This window comes from Sinohyriopsis cumingii, chromosome 6 (genome assembly GCF_028554795.1).
Source record: "Sinohyriopsis cumingii isolate HCF-2022 chromosome 6, ASM2855479v2, whole genome shotgun sequence".
NCBI classification, from domain to species: domain Eukaryota; kingdom Metazoa; phylum Mollusca; class Bivalvia; order Unionida; family Unionidae; genus Sinohyriopsis; species Sinohyriopsis cumingii.
The window spans coordinates 125477329-125500998 of NC_142966.1; the positions used below are offsets into that span (position 1 = coordinate 125477329).

The 23670-nt window shown below is 33.5% G+C and overlaps 1 protein-coding gene across 1 annotated transcript in view; it reads left to right on the forward strand.

Moving 5' to 3' along the window:
- Nucleotides 1-18674, forward strand: part of LOC149797897 (uncharacterized) — a 53542-nt gene extending 34868 nt beyond the window's left edge. The window contains exons 6-8 of the mRNA XM_089962931.1: nucleotides 786-1360; nucleotides 7574-7814; nucleotides 15689-18674. Of these exons, the coding sequence (XP_089819057.1) occupies nucleotides 786-1360; nucleotides 7574-7814; nucleotides 15689-16094 (1222 nt within the window). The 3' untranslated portion in view covers nucleotides 16095-18674. The remainder of the gene's footprint in view (nucleotides 1-785; nucleotides 1361-7573; nucleotides 7815-15688) is intronic.
- The last annotated feature ends 4996 nt before the right edge of the window (nucleotides 18675-23670 follow it).

Below are 23670 nucleotides of genomic sequence, written 5' to 3' on the forward strand. Positions count from 1 at the left end.
ATTCATGATATCTTGTAAAGCATAATGACTAAGGAATCTAAATGTATTTTTCATTCTGCAGTTTTCTCATATAAAATCTGAATTTATTTATCATGTGATAAATAGAATCGTACATTTTCCTTATTCCTATTGGAATGTATGAAACTTGTCGAATAATTTATATCTTTTGCTCACCAAGTCTCACTGAAGATAAAAACTATTCAACTTTTTTTCTCATTTGAAATATGCATTCATAAAACCCCCTAATTATATGTAATGGATTGAGGGTTAAATCTCCTGGGGTGGGGCATATTTGTAATGAAAGCATTAAAAATTGCAATGGTGAGCCATAGGAATGCAGTAGCTCAAATTCATTTTTTGTTTATTGTTTAAATTTTTACAGCATTTGCAAAGTAATCTTAGTAGCTCAAATGTCACCACATTTTCAGCAGGATACATGTTGTTTTTTTAAGAATGAAAGGTTTGGGAGTAACCACTTACCTATGCACATGGTGTGGCAGTTGTTTGAGTCTGGGTCTTTAGAGGTGCAAAGCAAGTGTGTTAGCACTATTCTGTTCAGGTTTTTGAAGAACATAATTTGTTTCCACTTTCAAAATCATTTGCCTATGAAAATAGGCAAGTATCTTTAACATTTACTCCAGGCATGTCCAGCTTCCTCCATGGTGTCAGCCAGATAGCGATTTGTGAACCACACCATATGATGCTAATGTGACCATAGGTTGCATATGATATGCCTGATTTACCCATGCTAGGAATTCAAAATTAAGACTGTGTTTGTTTTTCAGGGACTTGTCTAAGCTGTCCTTATTGTGTGTTCCACTGCCTTCAAGAGGAGAGAAGAGGACTTCATTATCATACTCCTCGTCTCTGAAGCTTGAAGATGTCACAAAAACGACAAACATCCACACTGTATTGCACACTTCTGGCCCATACCACCTTTCAAAGAAGCGACCAAGAACAGAGTTTGAAGATATTCTTGATAGGATTGAGAGTGAAAATGAAAGTATATCGTCCATCAATAATGCTTCAAAACTTATTCAGACATTTATCTGCACTTGTAATTTGCCTGACTTTTCATCAGGGCCAGTTGTTCAGCTATCTCTTGTCTGGCATTATTATCAAGGAAACATTGAACAGAGTCAGGAAATTGTCAGGACTGGAACAGAGAAGCAGTCTAGAAATTGCCAGGATAATAATTTTTGGAATCAGTTTCACAGTTCTTCATGTAGACAAGAAAAGTCTACAGTGTTCACGAAAGTTTGTGGAAATGTTGAACTGAATTCACGTGATGTCATGAACAAGAGTTGGAATGTAGATATAAGATCAAAAAAGATAGTGGCTTCTATTGATGATGCCCTAGGTAAACTATACATTAAAATATTGTGTATATATATATATATATATATATAAACATTCACATTTGTCTTTCTGTATGTCTCAACTGCCAAACAACAGGTCGCAAGTTTGAAACTCGTGGCAGCATCTCAACTTTTTCTGTTTTTAAAAATACCTTTTTGTACTTTTATATTCAAACTTTCCTTAAAATTTGCTTACCCCATTTATGTTTTTTAATACTTTTTTTGTTATTTCCATCCAAGGACAAACAATCAAGATAATGTTAATACATACTACCATATATCATACCATAAATGTAACATCTCTATGCATGGAGTTGTTAAAGATCAAGTGTCAGAGTCATGGAGTTTATTAGTTATTATTAAGAAGATAACATTCTTTGAAGGCAAGATGGTCAGTTTAGTATAAAAAAAATGTGTTCCCCTTAGGGGTTGAAAAGTCTCTAAATGTTTACTGGTTCAGTCAACCAAGTACTAAATCATTTTATTCACCCAGAATCATTCTCTTACTCTACCAACTATTGTATAAATATTCAAGTTGACAATGTTAATAACTGAATATTAAAGTTGACAGTGTTAATGACCAGATATTAAAGTTAACAGTGATGATGACCAGATATTAAAGTTAAGTGTTAATGACTGAATTTTAAAGTTGACAGTGTTAATGACTGAATATTAAAGTTGACAGTGGTAATTACCAAATATTAAAGTTGACAGTGGTAATTACCAAATATTTAAGTTGACATTAATACACTGACCAAATATTAAACTTGCAGTTCAGACACCATTCTAAGACTGACTGAAGCCTATGATGTGGATGTTTACTAATTTCCTCCCAATATGAAGAGCACTTTCAGATTAGTGCTGTAAACAGACTGGATATCTTCTTCATAAGATAATTTCTTGTTTGTAATGGAATTCACAATACAAGGAACAAAAATATAAGATACAATGAAATCAATGACAATCCTATGACAGAAAAATAAATGTATGTGGTCAGAGATGAAAGAAATTAATTTTGACCTTTGGTTCATTTTTATTAGGGACGGAAAAAAACTGATACATTTGAAACTAAAATAAATACTGAATTTATAAGTAATATTGGGTCTGTATAAGATAAATAAAATTATTTCATACATTTTTTTACAAATTAGAATTAATTAATGGACATCTTGAACAATTTCTATTTCATTGTTTTAAAATTCGTTCTTTTTTTATCGATGTAGAGATCGTTTGTATTCAGATAGCATATAGCAAATTAAAGAATCAAAAGTTAGATAATTATGGTGTTGACAAATAAATATGATTAGACATCTGTACTTTTTTTCTGATCTAAAGTGACTGGTACTAAAGTAAAAACATTGAGTCTGTACCATTCTTTCTAACCTAACATGACTGGTACTAAACTAAAAACACTGAGACTGTACATTTCTTTCTAACCTAAAGTTAGAGGTACTAAAGTAAAATCATTGAGTCTGTACCTTTTTCTGATCTAAAGTGACTGGTACTAAAGTAAAATCATTGAGTCTGTACCTTTTTCTGATCTAAAGTGACAGGTACTAAAGTAAAATCATTGAGTCTGTACCTTTTTCTGATCTAAAGTGACTGGTACTAAAGTAAAATCATTGAGTTTGTACCTTTTTTTCTGATCTAAAGTGACTGGTACTAAAGTAAAATCATTGAGTCTGTACCTTTTTTTCTGATCTAAAGTGACTGGTACTAAAGTAAAATCATTGAGTTTGTACCTTTTTTTCTGATCTAAAGTGACTGGTACTAAAGTAAAATCATTGAGTCTGTACCTTTTTTTCTGATCTAAAGTGACTGGTACTAAAGTAAAATCATTGAGTTTGTACCTTTTTTTCTGATCTAAAGTGACTGGTACTAAAGTAAAATCATTGAGTTTGTATCTTTTTCTGATCTAAAGTGACAGGTACTAAAGTAAAATCATTGAGTCTGTACCTTTTTCTGATCTAAAGTGACAGGTACTAAAGTAAAATCATTGAGTCTGTACGTTTTTCTGATCTAAAGTGACAGGTACTAAAGTAAAATCATTGAGTCTGTACCTTTTTCTGATCTAAAGTGACAGGTACTAAAGTAAAATCATTGAGTCTGTACCTTTTTCTGATCTAAAGTGACAGGTACTAAAGTAAAATCATTGAGTCTGTACCTTTTTCTGATCTAAAGTGACAGGTACTAAAGTAAAATCATTGAGTTTGTACCTTTTTTTATGATCTAAAGTGACTGGTACTAAAGTAAAATCATTGAGTCTGTACCTTTTTTTCTGATCTAAAGTGTCTGGTACTAAAGTAAAATCATTGAGTCTGTACCTTTTTTTCTGATCTAAAGTGTCTGGTACTAAAGTAAAATCATTGAGTTTGTACCTTTTTTTCTGATCTAAAGTGACTGGTACTAAAGTAAAATCATTGAGTTTGTACCTTTTTCTGATCTAAAGTGACAGGTACTAAAGTAAAATCATTGAGTCTGTACCTTTTTTCTGATCTAAAGTGACTGGTACTAAAGTAAAATCATTGAGTTTGTACCTTTTTTTCTGATCTAAAGTGACTGGTACTAAAGTAAAATCATTGAGACTGTACCTTTTTTCTGATCTAAAGTTACAGGTACTAAAGTAAAATCATTGAGTCTGTACCTTTTTCTGATCTAAAGTGACAGGTACTAAAGTAAAATCATTGAGTCTGTACCTTTTTCTGATCTAAAGTTACTGGTACTAAAGTAAAATCATTGAGTCTGTACCTTTTTTCTGATCTAAAGTGACAGGTACTAAAGTAAAATCATTGAGTCTGTACCTTTCTTTCTAACCTAAAGTGACTGGTACTGAGGTAAAAACATTGAGTCTGTACCATTATTTTGCAAGCTTGATAGAAAGTTGTAGGGTTGGGATCATTAAAATTGGATTGGTATGGGTACAGGAAACACATTTGTTTTCAACACCTTATAATAATAAATAAACATTTTAAAACAATTTGATGACATCTACAGGGGTTGAATTGAATCCCTTCTTACTACTTGCATTGTTTTGCTAGTGGAGATATCAACTTGAATATCCTGTTTCTTCTGGCAGTTCTTTTTTTAGGTAGTTGTTTTGATTAATCTATACAAGACAGGAGTTTTGGTGTTCATTTTTCACGTTCAGTTGTGATATTTTTCTTATTATTTTTTTAAAATAATTTTCTTTCTTCATGTACAGCTGAATTGTTTTACATGTTTATAACTGGTCTCATTGGCAATGGGGGACAAAATTGGGATACAATTCTACCCCACCAAAAAAATGCAATAAAATGACAAGAAAAGAAAAACAATTACGTATGCCATATTCTTTGGAATCACAGTAACCGGCAATCAGACTATAAGATTCAAGAAAATATGCACCAAGGCAAATCATACTCTCGGCATACTAAAATGTGAATTATCATCTTGCCCACAACATATGAAAGAATTAGCTTATACACGCCCTTATAAATCAAGTCTACCGCTCCGGTGGCCTTATGGTTGGAGAGTCTGCCTCTGATGCGGGAGGTAGCAGGTTCAAACCCCAGCAGATTCATTCCAAAGACTTTTTAAAAAAAGATACTTACAATTGCCTCACTAGATGTAGCATCATGTCCCACCCAGTCCTATTATCCTGACACAAGGCTGACCAGTCCTAACACTAATCTCTTAATGCTGAGTGCCTAGCAAGGCAGCTGTTAATACCATATTTGTTTAGTCTTTTTTATGACTTTGCCGGGGTTTGAACCCATGACCTCCCACATCCGAGGTGGACGCTTTGACCACTAGGCCACTGGAGTGGTCATGTTATGATGTTGTATCTAATCAAAATCATGCACATCAAAGGGTTATGTTTTCTTCACCAAATTAGCTTCACCAGACCAGGCTGAATGGTTGAACAAGAACTTGCTAGAAACAAGCATTTTGTATTTGGGGGCTTCTCAGGATCATTTGTGAGAGATATTTGTGATTCGGTGTCATACAAAAGTACTAGTATACCATGTCTTCAGAGGAAACATAGTAACAAATTTAAGGAAGATAATGTCAAATTTTAAAAAAATTATATTTGTCAGTAAAATTGTCTGGTACAAGAGAAATATCCAGTATTCCGTTAAAGCACAATGCAGCATGAACTAGCACCAGTCTCAAAAAGGCTGCCAACTATGTGCCAAATTCTGCCCTAGTTGCTGTATTATTATTAGTTAAGTACATATGTGACCATTGTATTAAAGCTATATGTTAAAAAAAAAGTAAATCAGTCAATAGCAAAGCAAGCTTTGATTTATGTTTCAGGCTTGATTTGGGACCCATTGTATTTCAGATGTTGAGTTGGGCAGGAAGAATTTCAGACCCCCCACCTTATGTTCAGATTTGGAATGGAATAGATCATTAATGTAGTGTGTTCCCAGGTGTTTTTAGTTGGTTGACTGATACAGCATATTAAAGTTACTAACATCAGGGTGGTACATATAGTATTTTCATGTAGAGATCAGTTTGAAAGTTTTCCTTGCATGTGTATGGTTAAAACAATGAATGAAAGGTTTTCCTTTCTTGTGTATGGTTGAAATAATGAATGAAAAGTTTTCCTTGCATGTGTAAGGTTGAAATAATGAGTGAAAAGTTTTCCTTGCTTGTGTATGGTTGAAATCTTGAACGAAAAGTTTTCCTTGCTTGTGTATGGTTGAAATATTGAATTAAAAGTTTTCCTTGCTTGTGTATGGTTGAAATAATGAATGAAAAGTTTTCCTTGCTTGTGTATGATTAAAATATTGAATGAAAAGTTTTCTTTGCTTTTGTATGGTTGAAATATTGAATGAAAAATGTTCCTTTCTTGTGTATGGTTGAAATATTGAATGAAAAGCAGGTGTCATAGAACTAAGTAGTCTTTAGGGAAGCTCACAAAACAGTTGATGTTCTTAAAGTGACTTATCAATTTTAAAAAGAGAAATTATGATCCATTTCTATTTAAAAAAAGGGATAAAATAACTTCCTCTGAGAAGAATACTTAATATTTTAGTCATCTATGCAGAAGAGTTCCGTTGTTAAAATAATGTTATAAAAGTGACACTTGCCATATTTTGTTCTTGATATACATAAACTAGTAATATACTAAGTTAGGGAAACTATTGCTGAAAATTGAAAATCAGGACTCGTTACAAAATAAAATGATCCAAATGGTTTCTGCTAATGAGATTTTCAATATTGCAGTATAATTTTAATAATTTATAATAGACATTACCCCTTGCCATTTTTATCTGAAGACCAAATGTTTTAAGTGATGTTGAGAAGGAAGGCCAATGATAATTGATTATTTTATTTTAAAAAATATTAATATTTTATTCATCCCCACCCACCCACCCAACCCATAGTAATTGTTTCTCCAAGGTGATCTGAAGTTGTTGTTATTGGGCAGACTTTATGGTAAAAGAAAAGTAGTATACAGTCATGTCTGTATGTGAAATGAGGCATCAAACTGAAACATACACTTCACTGAAAACATGTCATCATCTTGATATATTTTAAAAACATCTTTGTATGGTAATTAAAACCAAATCAATGCTCGGAGGTATGCCTGTTAACTAAACGCTCCATCCTTAAATGACAATACGTCAAATAAAAAACCAGCCGATAAGAAATGTCCTTTTTTTGAAAAATGGTGGCAGAAGTGAAGATTAAACAGAGATAGTATAGTGTTAATTTTTATGTTTGGAGCCCATAATGCTAAAGCTATATGAATTTATCACTTGGATTTGTTTAGAGTAATGTCCTAAAATTTTTGATAGAGGGAGGATATATTTTGATAAATGGGGGACTAAATCTAAATGAATTACATTCAGCACGTAAGTTTGGTTAACATTCTTCTGATTTGACTTTTTAATATCTGGTGGGATTTTATTGTACTATCTCACTTAATTAGTAGATGATAATAACTAAGCCAGAGATATATCGTTTTTTTTTTCTCCATATATTATGTACTCTAGCAAGATAAATCAATAGTGGGGCAAGCAGTAATTATTTGGTAAATACACAATTTATTTTAAGTGGACTTTGTAATTTTTTACATGTTTGAATTCATTCCAAAACTGATTTACATGTTTATTTTAAATATATATTTCATATTACTATATGAAGGTTAATAAAGAAAATGTATATTTAGGGTTATAAAGCCACAAGAAGTTTTAATTACACAAATTTTATTTTAACATTTTCAGATTTAAGTCGTGACCGAATTGCTCTGGATGCTGCACAGCAGAGGATACAAGTATTCTTCAAGTTTCCAGCTGGTATATTCTATGACCTTGACAAACTTTTGTCCTCAGAGTGTGGCTTCAGTTTCAGCAACAAGTTTGGCTGTTACGTATGTAGCTCCTTAACTGATCTTCAGAATGTCAGAATTCAGCTGAGTGAGAACAGAAATCAAGGGGAGACAACTTTTGCAGAAATATACATGTGGTATGAAGATCTGTCTTTCTTGAACTCTTTTCCTCTGTTTTCTCGAATCCGTATTATCTATTCTGGTGCAGATCAGTTTAAAGGCAAAGCAATATCGTACTTGAAATAAAAGTATGCTGGCTCTAACAAAATGTTTTCTTTGGCCTTCAAGTCTTGGGGTCAAATTATGGCTCAGTTTCTAAATCCGCAGTCTTTGAATTAAGAATTCTGATTTATAGGAATAGAAAATAATATTCTGCTTTTCAGTTTTAGAAGTAAAAGAAGAAAACAATTTTGCTTTTCTGAAATTCTTCTATGAAAGAACAAGTAAAATTTAAAAAATAATTGTAATCCCAACTGGTATTTGTGTGTGTGTGTGATTTAGATTGTTAACATAGTTTCTGCAGTGTGGCAGTTTATAGTGATATTGAGCACTGGGGCATCATGCTACAATCATGTAGCATGATGTTCCACCCAGTCACATTCCTGACACCTTTCCGACCAGCCCTAACACAATGCTGAGCACTTAGTGAGGCCGCTGTTAGTACCATTTTGATAAGTCTTTGGTATGACTCAGCCGGGGTTCAAACCCATGACCTCCTGCAGCTGTTAGTACCATTTTGATAAGTCTTTGGTATGACTCAGCCGGGGTTCAAACCCATGACCTCCTGCATCCAGGGTTCAAACCCGTGACCTCCTGCATCCAGGGTGGATGCTCAAACCATTTAGGTCACTGGAGCAGTGGCTAATGTATAGAAATCCACTAGTTGCTGAGTTTTTACATGTCGCTGCAAATGTACTATTTTTGTAGTGCACAGACTTTTGAAATTCTTAGTCAGCAGTGTTGGCTTTATTTCATCTTATATGGCCCTACCTACATTGGCTTTCTGAGATAAGCAGACCTGATTTTATTCCTGTCAAAACAAAGATTTCATTGGTATTTGATGTCAGGATACTTACATAGTGAGGTACCTTATATAGTTGCGCACAAGTTAAGTCCAATTGCAAACAACATAGACCCTGATCTACTAGCACATCATGCACTGTTGGATCATGGTCTGTGTTTATTATACTGATTACTCTTAACAAACTGCATAGATCCAGATCTGTCAGCACATTATAGATTTGGATCTGTGCAGTTTGCAGTTTAACTTGACATAAAAGTGAGTGTATACGGTAATATTTTTTTAAGGAATTTTTATTCTTCAAAGGCATATTGGAGAGAACTGTGAGCATAAAAATCTCCTCTCCCTGACCTGAATTTGAATAAATTTTTTTTATTTTTTTCAATTAAAACATTTATTTATTAATATGATTCTTTTAGCAAAATTATTCTTTAAATAAAAAGCTCTGTAAGACTACTATCCTGACAGTTTTCGTAACGTGTAAATTATCCTCAAGTACTCTAATTCTCTCCTTACACCCCCCCCCCCATTATTCTAATTAGAAACATACTGGTAAGCATTAACTTAAAAAGATAATAACAGTTAGTGAAGGGATCACCATAAAACAACTTTTTGATTCTTAGACTTTGTCCATTTGCATGATTTACTCATTTTATCCATCTTCACTGTAATGATAAATCCACTGTTGGATTCCCCCATTTTGGTGAGGATTGGTGCTTGAAGTAAATGTTTCTGGAAGAAAAATATATTTCAAGAAATTAAAATTTAAAAAACATTGTGGTAAGTTTACTGACTTGTTTGCTTCTCTGTAATTATGCAAAGCAAATTATAATGTAACTTTGCTGTCATCATTTATAAAACCTTGAGCTTACCTTCCAGCACCTCTCAAAGTGTCCCATTTTCCCAATATTTGTCCTTTATTTTGGACCTGGATATGTGTGTACCTTTTTCATTTTAAAAATCTGTTTTTATACATATTTAAGTTGTATTAAAAATTTCCATGCAATTTTCTGTTTGGAACCGGTGTCCAGTTCCATTCTTAGAGTAAATGTATTGCATGTTTATAGGGATATACAGATCTAAAGTATGATAGGTTTATTCAAAATCGAGGCATTTATGTCATTCGTTAACCACCTTATTGGACTGCACAAAGCATGTGCCGCTATCATGGTATCTCATCTTTGTCATGTCAAAAAGAAAAGCAGAAGATTGAGAATTTCCTCAATCAATGAAGAGAAAACAACTGGAAGAACAATTGTGCCATCATGTTTAAATTTATGAAACCATCCAATAATTGAGAAAGCTTTGCATTTTGCAGATTGTGTAATTGTGATTTCGTTATTGGGCATGGAGGCAACCATGATGTAAAGCAGCATGAGAAAGCTAATAAACATCAGCTTGCTGCTTCATCATCAACAGCACAGCCAGAACTTACAATGTTTATGAATATCAGAGAGAAACTTGATGCAATTTGATCAGAAGTTTGTTGTACTATATTTCTTTTAGAAAGGAATCTTCATCTTTCAGTTACTAGTGATGCTGACTATTTATTTTACATACTTTTTCCAGACAGTAAAGTTGCCTGGTTTTATTGATGGTTGTAGATGTTGTAAGTAGCTACATATGCATTAGAGTTTTAAAAATCAGTATTTGTTCATGAAAATCGGTATTTTTGTCATAAGCAGTCAGTACTTTTGTACTCGGGGGTTGGCAGCTATGCCTTTCTACTAATTCTTTCATCCCCACTGAAACTTATACATTTCTTTTGTTTAGCTCTACTGATCATGTCCTGTTCTTATGGGATGCCCTGTTGTTGATAATCCACTGTCTGTTGTTTGCTAGCATGAGCTTGTTATTTCAACTCCTACACTGCTTTGAGGGTTGCCATGAAACTTTCCAAGATCTAGTTGGTTGTAAATGAAAATGGTGTTGTTTGGACATCCAGTATGGCCACCAGTGACAATCTTAAAATCCTTGTTGTTTGGACATCCAGTATGGCCACCACAGTGACAATCTTAAAATCCTTGTTGTTTGGACATCTAGTATGGCCAACACAGTGACAATCTTAAAATCCTTGTTGTTTGGACATTTAGTATGGCCAACACAGTGACAATCTTAAAATCCTTGTTGTTTGGACATCCAGTATGGCCAACACAGTGACAATCTTAAAATCCTTGTTGTTTGGACATCTAGTATAGCCACCACAGTGACAATCTTAAAATCCTTGTTTGGACATCTAGTATGGCCAACACAGTGACAATCTTAAAGTCCTTGTTGTTTGGACATCTAGTATGGCCACCACAGTGACAATCTTAAAATCCTTGTTATAGCTACTCCTTTTGAAGTGATGGTCAGATAGACATGGTTTTTCACCAGACATTTATGAAGTCTTGTTGGCCTTAAATGAAAATGGTGCCACTTGAACACCCAATATGGCCACCCCAGTGGCCATTTTAAAAATCTTATTTTAACTTAACCCTGAAAAGATGGTCATATCAAGATGGTTTGTTGTTCTTTTTTACAAAATGTCTTGTGATGTCCAGTCTGACATCCAATATGGCCACCATGGCAGCTATCGTAAATAAAAATTTATTGCTATTCCCCCTAAATGAAAAGTCACATCATCATGGACCTTATGCTTGTGTTGTTTTAATTGTGAATTATAATAGATCATCATTTGGTTGAGCAAGCCAGTAAGATAATCGATTGTGAAACTCCATTATCGATTGTGTTTAAAGGGAGACTACTTCGTTTTAGTTGCAGGGAAAACACAAAGGTTAGTAAAACTGCTGTGTAAATGGTAAGCTAAATAGGGCTTCCAATCCGCTAAAGTTGATCTGAATATTTATTCCACTTATAAATACAAAACCATACCATATTCTGTAGGTGCACACATTTGTAATTAGGAACACATTGTCATGATAACATGATTAAGTTGTTAAGCTGTGTCGGTTTGCAAATTCAAGCACTGACAAATAAGAGAGCTTGACACTGATTTCTAGAGCTGATATAAGGCAATATGTTCAGCCGAGTGATGTAAGCTATGTTATGATTGCATCATCCATGACTTCTAGGAATAACATAATGCAATTCATGTCATGCATGACACTATACCAGCTTCAGATTCCATCATTCATCATTTTGCCTAAAAAGCAAGTACTGTCCAAACCCACTCATAGATTTATTCACAGATCCAATCAAAGATGTATTTTAGTAATTTCTGGCTCAAATTGAGATCCCTTCCCTTTATAAATCACTTATCCTCCACCATTCCCAAGTCACAGGTCACATATACTGACCCAGTATCATATCTTTAAAACTAGAGCCAATTAACCATTTTAAGCATCATTTTTGTTCTCAGTGACCCAAAATTAGTAAAGTTTGACTACATTTGTTTTGGAAACATTTTGACTGTAGACCAGTATTTTTGATTAAGAAACTTTGACCAATTCCCATCACTACCTTTGACACTATCATGACCTTTGGTGTGAGTAGCATTTGTATACCTTTTTTTATTCGACCTCCTTTAGTTGGTTTGATGCAAAAGACCTAAGTAACATGACAACAGTTCTGAGCATGTCTACTTTTAATTAATTGTAACAATACAACAAAACACTTGCAGACCAAGATGAAAACACAGTCTGCAATTAATAATAAGGTTCTTAGAGAAATGCACACTGACAGTTTTTAATGATACATTGACACTTTTCACTTTTGAATACAAAAGAACAAATCATATTCCCAATGATTGTACTGAATCCACAAAGTAAAGGATATAATTAAAATGGGAATTTCACTTGACAAAACTTATATAATTAAACTTTACTTAATAATTTCTTAAAATGCTGCCACCTATAAGCATTACTGAAGTTTGCATGAATAAAAAAAATCATAAAATATTGTTATTTACAGAGTACTGAGATATTTTTGACAACAAAATTGAGCAAAATACACCTCTCCCTCCATAACTCACACACACTGGGATCCAAACACATAGACCTCACTAAAAGTGAGGATGCAAGTTACCAAGGGACCTGGGGGCCCCGAGTGACCGAGTGGTCTAAAGTGCTCTCTGTTACGGATCACTGCCATCTCACCTTAGTCTGTGTGGGTTCGAGTCTCAGATTCGGCTAATGTTCGTATGTAAGAAAGCTTGCCAGTAGCTTCTCATGGGTCGGTGGTTCTTTCCGGGAATTTCCCGGGTTCTTCCTCCACCATTAATACTGACTGCCATTTATAGCCTATCGTGTGCTTAAAAATAGCATCAAACCCTACAACAGCAACACCAACAACCAAGGGACCTCTGAAAAATAAGTTGTGCAACCTCTGCTGATAAAACTGCAGGGGTGGGAGTGGCTGAAAACAATAATAATCGTTTTGAGAATAATTATCAATAAATTGCTTTTTCTAATGTTCTTTGTAAATTACATTTATTTTCAAGATGCCAAAAACTCAAAAGATCGTTAACATATTCAACAACCTTCACATGTATGTGAAAACATTTGTGTATTATATCACTGAATTTTGTTGTTGTACATTAGTCTGGTCCCCAGTTTATTATGTTATAGTAGAGTTTGACGGAGGGAGTCAGCAAAGCAGGGAAGCAGACTAACTGTTAATACACCACAAAACAAGATTAGTTTTTCATAAGCCAGCAACATTTATTTTTTGTAACACTCGTTTATGTTAAAAAAAAAATTTGTACTTTTCAGTTAGTAAAATACTGATACCATGATTTCATTGCAAGTAATATTGAAACTTCTCATACTTGAAATAACCCTTCATACCAAGTCAGGATTTTTCTGAAACTTGCTTCTCCACAATGATCAGTATCTTTGAAACAACTATTTATTTCACAAATTATTAATTTCTCTTGGTTGCATTGCTATGTTTGATCACATTTATGATTGAGTAGCTTAACTTAAGGTATTCTATTTATATTAAGTACACAATAAAACTGAAATGAGTTCACCCAACATATGAATGGGGCCGCTAGATCTTATGCATGTAGGATTTGCATGCCTTTTAACATTTCTTTTATTCCACATCCTTTATTTGATACGAAGAGGCAGTTAACATGATAATAGTATTAATGATAGCTTTAAATTTAGTGCAAAAATACAGTAAATACTTCCACAGGTCAGGTATCAAAACATGGTCGGCACTTATTTAGGTTCTCAGAGATAGGCTTGTGGACGTGACTATTGATTGACTTATTATATTATGCATTTTAAAATTAAAATAAATAGTTTTTTTTAATGTTTAAAACTTAAGAATTTCTTATAGTTTCATCTATTAACACAGAGATGGCACTTGTAAAATAACTACTCAGTAAACATTTGTTGCAAGTCATTTCTGGAAACGGAATCTTGAGTATTGCCATTTCTCTAGGGGAACAAAGTACAGTTCTTATCTGCTGATTCACCCAATCTCCTGTACAACATCCCAATCATCAAATTTTAAAAGGTTTAAGAAGAAATTTTCCGATTGTATCATTACCTAATCGTATGCACAATAATTTATCTAATTGGAATGGACGCAGATTACAGTTGTCACATGAGATTAACTTTTATTCCAAAGGTTATCATCCAATCACAGTGATGCATGATGTACCATCTCCACCTTTTGATTGATCCCTTTGAGAATTGCTATGCTTTTAATTTTGAAGAATAGTTTACCTTTTAACACATAGAAAAAATATAGGCAGTTCAAATACAATGTAAAATCTAGATAAAAAGCATTTATGTGAAGCATGTTCTATATACAGTAAGTAAATTCATCTTATTTACACCCCACTACACTGTATAATAATTAAAGCTGTCAGAATTTTAGAAAGTTTTACTTGGTGCCCGTCGATCCTAATAATCAGTTACCTGGGTATCCGATCAAAGGGACATTGTATTAAATGTGTACAAACCTGAAGTTTAAGTCCATAATTTTATAAAATTCACAGTATCCTATAAATATCATTACCTAATGTCATCTGGTGCAAAGTCCAAGAATTCATCCTCATTGTCTGATAAAGTTCTGAAATCCATCCATCATCGTCTAGTAAACTGTCCTGATTTTTGAATCATCATAAATATCGCCTGACTCCTTTCCTTGGCCTCACTATCATATGTGTATGCTTATACAGAGACTGAGATTGAACTTTGTAACACTTTGATCATGCAATTTGTGAAATCTATTCAAAGTTGCAACTGAACACATGTCATTTGTTCAGCAAGATCAAATAACCACCCTCTGTTACTTGTCACTGAGCCACTCTCGCAGCTCAATCACAGAATTGTCATTTGGGTAGGTCAGTTATTTACAGGAAGAGGCAGACCTCTGCTTGGAACTGTAAAAGTACATGTATTTGCAGCTCAATGAAAAGGATTGTCAACTTGAAAAAAGTGAGTGCTGCCATTACAAGCAGTGGCAGAAAACTTGTATATGGTAAACTGGTACACTATGACTCAGTTTATAACCCACGTTATTATCAATGGGCGAGTACCTGGAAACCCAATGGCATCTTTAATAATAATCCAGGTTTTAACAGCAGAGTGAGTTCCAGTCTCTACACTTTCCATAATTTAAGATTGTCTTATGAAGTTGCCACCAGCTCTGACATCTTAAGGTGATATACATGTAATCTGTTAATAAGATAATTGCAAAATGGTGAGGTAAATCCCACTTGTGCCATTAGAGGTGTAATTTACACTTGATGACAGTACTACAGCCAGGGCCAAAATATAATCCTGGAATGTCACTGAGGTACACTCATGTGCTCTCAGAATGGTTGAACAACTTGGTGTACTGTATAGGGTACACTGAATATTAATTGTGTATTTTCCTAAATTTTCACTGATAATTATACAAGTTCCCTGTACAAAATCTTGTATCTTTACTCATTTAATAATGTTGTTATCCACAATATCTGTAAGTATATCATTTGAAACTTTTTTTTGTTTCCATGCTTCCTTACATATTTTTGCATTACTATTTCAGCAGTGATTCAGAATTGTACTTACTGGTTCACCATCTGTACTCCTGTCTCCCAGATTGTTGCCTGATTTTGCCAGCAAACAGTAGCAGTGTCTCACAGGATATAAGACTTTGTTTCCCTCCTCTGACCAGAGAGGTCTACTTTCTGTCATCGAAGGTTAGAACAATTCTCAAGCAGCCTGAAGAACAGATTAATCCTGTTTGCATGGAGACTGATTCTGAATCAGATGTCAAGTCCAATAGAAAAATTGATGTTCCTAAGGAAGCATCTAAATTTAAAGAAATGAGAGAATCATTTCATAAAGTATCAGAAGCTGTTGTGGAAAAAAGAAAATTGGATGAACTTCAGAATATATGGGCAGAGTTTAGAGAACAAACAGACAAGACTGTTGCAAAATATTGTCAGTGAAATATTGTACATACTCATGTAAAGGTCAAGTCCAACTGCAAACCACACAGACCCAGATCTGCCATCACATAACATGCCAGCAGATATGGGTCAGTGTCATATGTTCTGCTGATTACTTCTTACAGACTGCACAGACCTGTTGCATTAATTGACAGCCTATCAGGGTCTGTGCAGTTTGCAGTCATCCTTGACTTATAAGAGAGTTTATACAATACATATGCTCTATTGAAGTTTGTCATAGGTATTGTAGATGCTGGTTAAGTATGAAAAATGGTGGTCACTAAACATCTGATACCAGCCCCATCTTTTTTGTATCTTAAGGTGTTTGTTGCTTTCCAGGTTAACCTATACTTTTTATTTTTATTATGAGTCCTTATTTTACACACTCCAGCTTGTGCTGTTATGATCTTGATTTGTGCATGTATTCAGAGGGATACAACATAAAAGTACCAAAAGTAGCTTAAAATACAGTAGCACTTCCCCAGTATAACTCATAGGCTCCATATTCCAGTATAACCCTTAGGCTGTATGTCCCAGTATAACCCTAAGGCTCCATATTCCAGTATGACCCTTTAGCTCCATATTCCAGTATGACCTTTTAGTTCCATATTCCAGCATAACCCTTCAGCTCCATATCTCAGTGTAACCCATAGGTTCCATATCCCAGTGTAACTCATAAGTTCCATATCCCAGTGTAACCCATAGGCTCCATATTTCAATATAACCCATAGGCGTCATATCCCAGTATAACCCTTATCCCTATAACCCAGTATAACCCTTGGGCTCCACATCCCAGTATAACCCTTAAGCTCCATATCAGAGTATAACCCTTTGGCTCCAGGGAAGCTTTACTGTCATTTGAACAGATCATCTTTATAATTACGAGGTGAATATTTGATCATTTTGTCATTTTTATTTTTGAATTTTGCTGATGTACAAATGGTGTATATATATGTGATGAAAAAGTTTGTCATATATTATGTGAATAAATTGTGTTTGCTGTTAAATGTTGCATATTATATGTCAACAGGGGCATTTTTTTTCCACAGATGACTAGTAGATTTTCAGACCTGCCAACTCTTACGATTTTGTTGTAAGTCTTAAGAAAATCACCCTTAAAATACAAACTTATGGCATACTAACAAAAACTATGGAAAAATGATTATTACCGAAAAATTCGGATATTACATTTTATCAGATTATGTTTACGTTGTTTTAGCAGGAAAATATTTTGTAACAGTTACATATATATATTACATAGTATCACATATAATAAATAGGCAACAATCGTTTTTTTAAAAAATAATTGTATGTTCTTTAACATAATCTTTGCATTTCCTCCAAAGCAAAGCATACTGTTGTAAGAACTATAGCAGTGAACAGATATTGGGACCAAAGTTTTGCCTCCCTACCAACATTTTGCTTTCTTAGCGAAGAAGTCTTAAGTGTGAATTTTACTTAAAAACTGCCAAGTCACATTTTCTTATACTGTAACATACGGATATTATAAAAACCAAAGGCACCCCAATATAAAAGTTGGAAAAAATATTGCATAATATTACACAAACCACAGGAAGGGACCTTGCAAGGAACATTAAATGAAACTTTTCATTACACCTCATTTCATTATCATTTATTGTCAGTAAACTCAATAAATGGGCCCTCTAATTTCATAGTTTTAAAATCAGTAATAAATTTTAACAGTATATCAGGGGCAAGATAGATTTGATTCTGAGGGAGAGGTGAAAGCTGATTTTTGAGGGAGAATTGGGAACAAAGCATTGGTTTTAAGCAATACTTTATTTTCAAGTAGAAATTTTCTGAGTTCTGAGTTCTATCTGTTTTATGAGCACATTTGGTATATGCTTAAAAACTATCATATTCATTTGCAGTGAATTTCGGCAATATGACTTTAAAAGAGAACAACTGAAGCTATACATTGAAATGATATGTAACTGAGTAACCAGATTACAGTATTGTTATTGCAAGTTTGTATAAATGCTTAATCAACTACATTTAATCAAGATTTTTTTTTTTACTTATTGTAAGTTTACTATAAAATGGCAGTTGAAAAGATTTCAAAACTTGTTTGAAACAACCCCTGTATCATGTACATGAGAGCAAATGCACACATCTTTGAGACTCGCTCTAATTTCTTTGTTGCTGATAAAACTTTACCATAACTTTTCATAGACAACACACTGAAGAATTAAAGTCAGAATGTGAATAAACTAAACTTTTTTCAACCAAATCAACACAGCCAACCTACATATATTTTTAGAAATAGGGGTTTTCTTATTGTAACCACTCACTTTATAGCTTTGTTACAACAGTTGATTGGTAGGATTTGCAAATTTAAGGTTATATTATCTGACTACTTACTTGGTGTAATGTTAGGCATTGGTTAAATAGTGTTTGCTTTTCTTTTCTTTTCTTCGTATTTTCACCAAAATGAGAGAACTTAGAATACCACCTTGACTGTACAGCATCTTTCAAATTGGAAAACAAAGCATTGTGCCATATATTTCTGACCTACATAATTGCATTTTAAAGCTAATTTTTAATAAAGTAATATTTAGACTCTGCCTTCTATGAATTGTATATTTTCCTGAATATATATGCCCACTGGTTTACGAAAAGAGACAATCTAATAATGCAGTACTTCCAAGACAGCGATGTCTGCCATTATTTTCCCATGACAGGTTCAGTTACAGTTCCAATCTGATTTTTATGAAGAAATAACGTGCACACGGCAGTTAAAATAGTAATGCTACCAATTTTATTCTTAAAGAAATTGCTATTTACATAAGTTTAAGTTTAAAAACACAAGTTTATATGTTTTTATCATCAAGGATAACTTGCAGAAATGTGCAAGAGTATGTTGGTGCTATTGATATCAGTACCAAATAGTTGATGGCTTGATACATACATTATTGCTTTGAGCTATAATATAACACTGGAACTAACCCAGCTAAGGCAAGGGAGTGTCTTAAATATAGTAGTCATTCAATGTTCCTGTAAAATATCAAGGGCAAAGTCCTTTTCGCCTGCCTAACAGGAAGGTGAAGTTCACATTTTTTTATGTACTCAGTCGGCCATTTCACCTGGTAGGGTAAACCCCTGGTACGTACAGTTTCAGAACTCCAAATATGTTTTTTTCTTTTAGCTGACATATAAATTGAAGTTGGAATGCAAACTTTGGAATGTTTTACTTGTTATCATATTTCTGATCCAATTTTGATGAAACTTGGAACATATTTTTAAGGTGAGTTCAGTAGTGAGTGAGATACATCCATACTCATAGAATGATCTTGATCTGACTGGTTGAGCTCATTAACACTATGGAGGCTTTATTTCTGATTTGATTTTGAGGAAACGTAAAATATGAGCTTATATCATCAAGATCTTTAAAAAAATTATATAATAAAGGAGATCCATGAAGTGATTTTGCATCTGATTGGCTGACAGTGTTGCCATTGTAGAGACCAGATTTCTTAGTTTGTTTTGGTCAAACTTGGAATATATGTTTACATTATGAAGATCTCAGATTAATGCTGTAATGAGCAAGATCCATGGGTATTAATCATTAGATCTTGCATCTGATTGAGCTCATTAGCACTCTAGAGGCTATATTGCTGATCTGGTTTTGATCAGACTCGGAACATGCTTATTTCATCAAGATCTTGTACAAGTTTGATAATGAGCATGATGCACACTTATTAATGATTTCATCTTTTATTTGATTGGCTGAGCTAATTGCCACTCTGGAGACCATATTTCTGATCCTAATTTGTTCAGACTTGAAGTATGGGCTTGTATCGTCAAGATGGGTTTGATTCATGAGCAAGATCCATGCATACTAATGATGTGATCTTGGATCTGATTGGCTGAACTTAATACCACTGTGAAAGCCAGTGATCCAGATTTCATCAAACTTGGAACATGAGCTTATATCGTTAAGATCTTGGATTATATCAGTAATGAGCAAGAACCATGCATATTATTAAGCTGATTATGCAATTGATTCACTGAGCTTATAACCACTCTGGAAGCCAAAATTCTGGGCAGATTTTATCAAAATTGTAATATGGGTTTATATGCCCCAGGATTTTGGGCAATTTTGAAAGTAAGCAGGATTCAGGCATATTACTGAGGTGATCTTAAATTCGTTTGGCTGGCCTTGTTGCTGCACTTGAGACCATAATTTTGATTTGTTATATTTGGTATCATCAAGATCTAAGTAACTGATTATAAGCGTTAATTTGTATTCAGAATTGTTTATCACGATGTAGTAAAATAGGTCAAATCAGCATGACAAAGCTTGGGGGATAGTTTACATAGAATGTGTTCTTACAATTTCACATAAGCTATGTGAACTGGTCAACTGTTAACTTATGTATCCATGAGTGATATTAGGCCCACTTTGTCCTCTTGTTTATCTCTCTTCTGGCTAAGAGGGCCAGATACCAGCAGGCGACCAGATCGAAAAGATATGCATTTCTCCCAGGAACTGTGAAACTCAACTTACCTAAGCCATTTCTAGATGTGAACTAGATAGTTGTGGGTTTAACACCATTTTTCAACACATGATAGGTGATACATGGCAGCTGGTATATTTGGTGGAGGAATAAAATGTGAAGAACCACCAACCAGAGGGAAGCTACTGGCAAGCTTTCCAGCATACCCAGACTCAAACCAATATGGACAGAGGTTTAATTGTTGCTACGTTGAACATAGTACCATCAGTATATTGTAAAATTCTGGTTTTATGCATTTCCAGTTTGATAACTTATAATGAACAACTTGAAACTATGTCATCATTCCAGTAGAGTTCCAATATTTTTGTCCTGAATTCCCATATTGGTGTAATGTTTATATCAAAATTGGCTTCACACGCTGAAAATATATAAACCTTTAAATGACTTCTCAAACAATGTTCAACAGAATTTACCGTATCCAAATTTGACACAAGTAATCCTGGCATGCAGTGATTTTAACATTTTACAAAACATGTCTCGATCAAATATGGCCACCATTATGAAAAATACAAAAACTTGTTTCAAGGTCATCTCACAAACCACTCAACAGTATATGACCAAAAAGCATACAAAGCATTTTCAAATTAATGCCAAATGATACCAATCAACTGTGAACTATGGCAATGGTTACCAAGGATAGAAAAACCATTAAGCAACTTTTAAAAAAACAAAAAACAAAAAAACACATGACATAATTTGACAAAATTTTTATTGCAGGTATTCTTGCTAAAGAGCTTGAAATTTATACAGATGATGCAAATCTGCCTTCAAATATGTCTGTCAGTACTGGAAGTTAAAAAGCAAAAACTCCAAAACTACTTTACAGAATCCAATTAAATTTGATAGAAAGCATCATGATATGTAGTCATTCAGATTTTTTAAAAATCAGCATTCAAATATGGCTGACATTACTAAAAATAGAAAAACATCTAACTTACTTCTGAAAAAGTGCTAAACAGAGTTTTACCAAATTTGATGGAAATTTTTCTTCTCAAAAACCACTCAGCAGAATTGACAGCAACATGGCATTAAGGTCTTTCAAATTTGTGCAAGTGATGGTTGTCAAAAATCAGATATGGTAACTGCTATAAAATAAAGTATGAAAACATTTTAACAACTTATTCTGAAAAACTGCTCAACAGGCTTTGACCAAATTTTACAGTAAGGATCCACCCTTGAAGGTATTGGAAAATGTAATTAAAACATATTGATTCTCCATCAAATATGGCCTTGATTCTACTAATAGAAGAACATTTAAACAGGCTTGGTTTAATACTGCCCAGGGTGGCCAAGTGATTCAAAAGCACTTGAAAAGGGATGGAACAGATCAGGTTCGTAAAGGTCAAAGGTCAAAGTGTAAAATATTTGACTATTGTTTAATATGGAAGAAGAGAATTTGCTTTCTCGTCATTTATTTTTCATTTCATTGCAAATAAATGTAAAGAAATATTTTCAATATATATTTCTTTTACTTAGTGCAGCAGTTTTAAATTTAAGTTGACTCTATTCCTGTATTCTAAGAGTTCTAATTTCCACATAATTAAGGTCACTACTCACCCAAACATGCCTCATGGCAAATATTGAAATTATGTATGCAAGAGCAAAATGATAATGAAAATAACAAAAATAATTGCAAACATTTTTATATTTGTTTTAAGGTGGTGCTCTACAGTTTCACATTTTGCATAGGGTTAGAATTTTAAAGAAAAAGAATTTCTCTGGCTTTCCTCACAGGTTATACTGGTTATTTAAAAAAAGATCTTGTATATCTTAGGTATAATTTAAAGAACCCTTTAATTCCCTTTATTTTGGTGTATGATTGATGGGTGTAATATGGGTTATAGAGTATACAGCTTGGCCTTACTCCAGATATGTACCTTTCAAAAAAGTGCTAACTCCACTTGGTCATTTTCACTTCCTGAACTTCAGAGGTAAATTGTATTAAAAAAGAGCCAATAACTTTTTTACATTTTATATATTTGGTAATTCATTCATTGCACTTTCAGAAGCTGATATTGTCTAGTCTGGCAAAATTTATTTTCCCTATTTTAATAGCTGCTATGGATAGTGTACTTTAGACTAATTCAGGCTGATATTTTAGCACAAGGTCACAGTCATTTAGTTAGCAGTGCGCTTAGATCATGTACAATATCCAAAGAAATATCCACATTACATTAATGTAGCATAGAGGTATGACAACATTCTCTCCATTATGCATGTTTTAAATGGAAACAACTTCACCTTACATATGTTACTCTCAAAAGTACATAATAATTGGTAAGCGTCTAGGTGATCTGGTCCTGTCCATGCATCCCATAAAGCTTCTAGGTGATCTAATCCTGTCTATACATCCCATAAAGCTTCTAGGTGATCTAACCTGTCCATACATCCCATAAAGCTTCTTGGTGATCTGGTCCTATCCATACATCCCATAAAGCTTCTCAGCAAGATTATGCAACAAAAAATACACTAAATGTAGACAAATCAAATTTTTCTGTTTTATTTGTTTGCATATTTAAACTACTTTATTTGATTTTCAGGACATTGCAGCAATTTTTCAAATTTTTAACCTTTTTTGCGCTTGGTGTTTATTTTACAAAATCCTTGTTGGTACAATTAGGCAAATGAATTTTATAGATAGAAATTTTATATGTAGATAAATTAATGTTTTGAGATTATTATAAACAAATTTTCAAAGTTGTATATATTTTTCACTTGTTGAATGTTGCCTTTTTTGACAGAAATCTGGTCACTATGATTAAATCTAAACCAGAAGTCCATGGTCCCAACTTGAACCAATTCCATTATCAAAACAATGCATACGTCATCAAAAGAAGTCAGCACTAAACTTGTATAAAAGCAATAAAACCTGACTGACTTTTGTATTTTCCAAAGTTATCAGTGATTGGAACAAATTTATTGTGTCATGCAAGTTTCGTTTTCTGCTGGGGAAAAAAGTAACTTTATGCTTTCAAAGGCTACCAAGGGTGGCATAAAATGCAAATTAAATTTACAATCTTTTGAAACTAAATATCTGG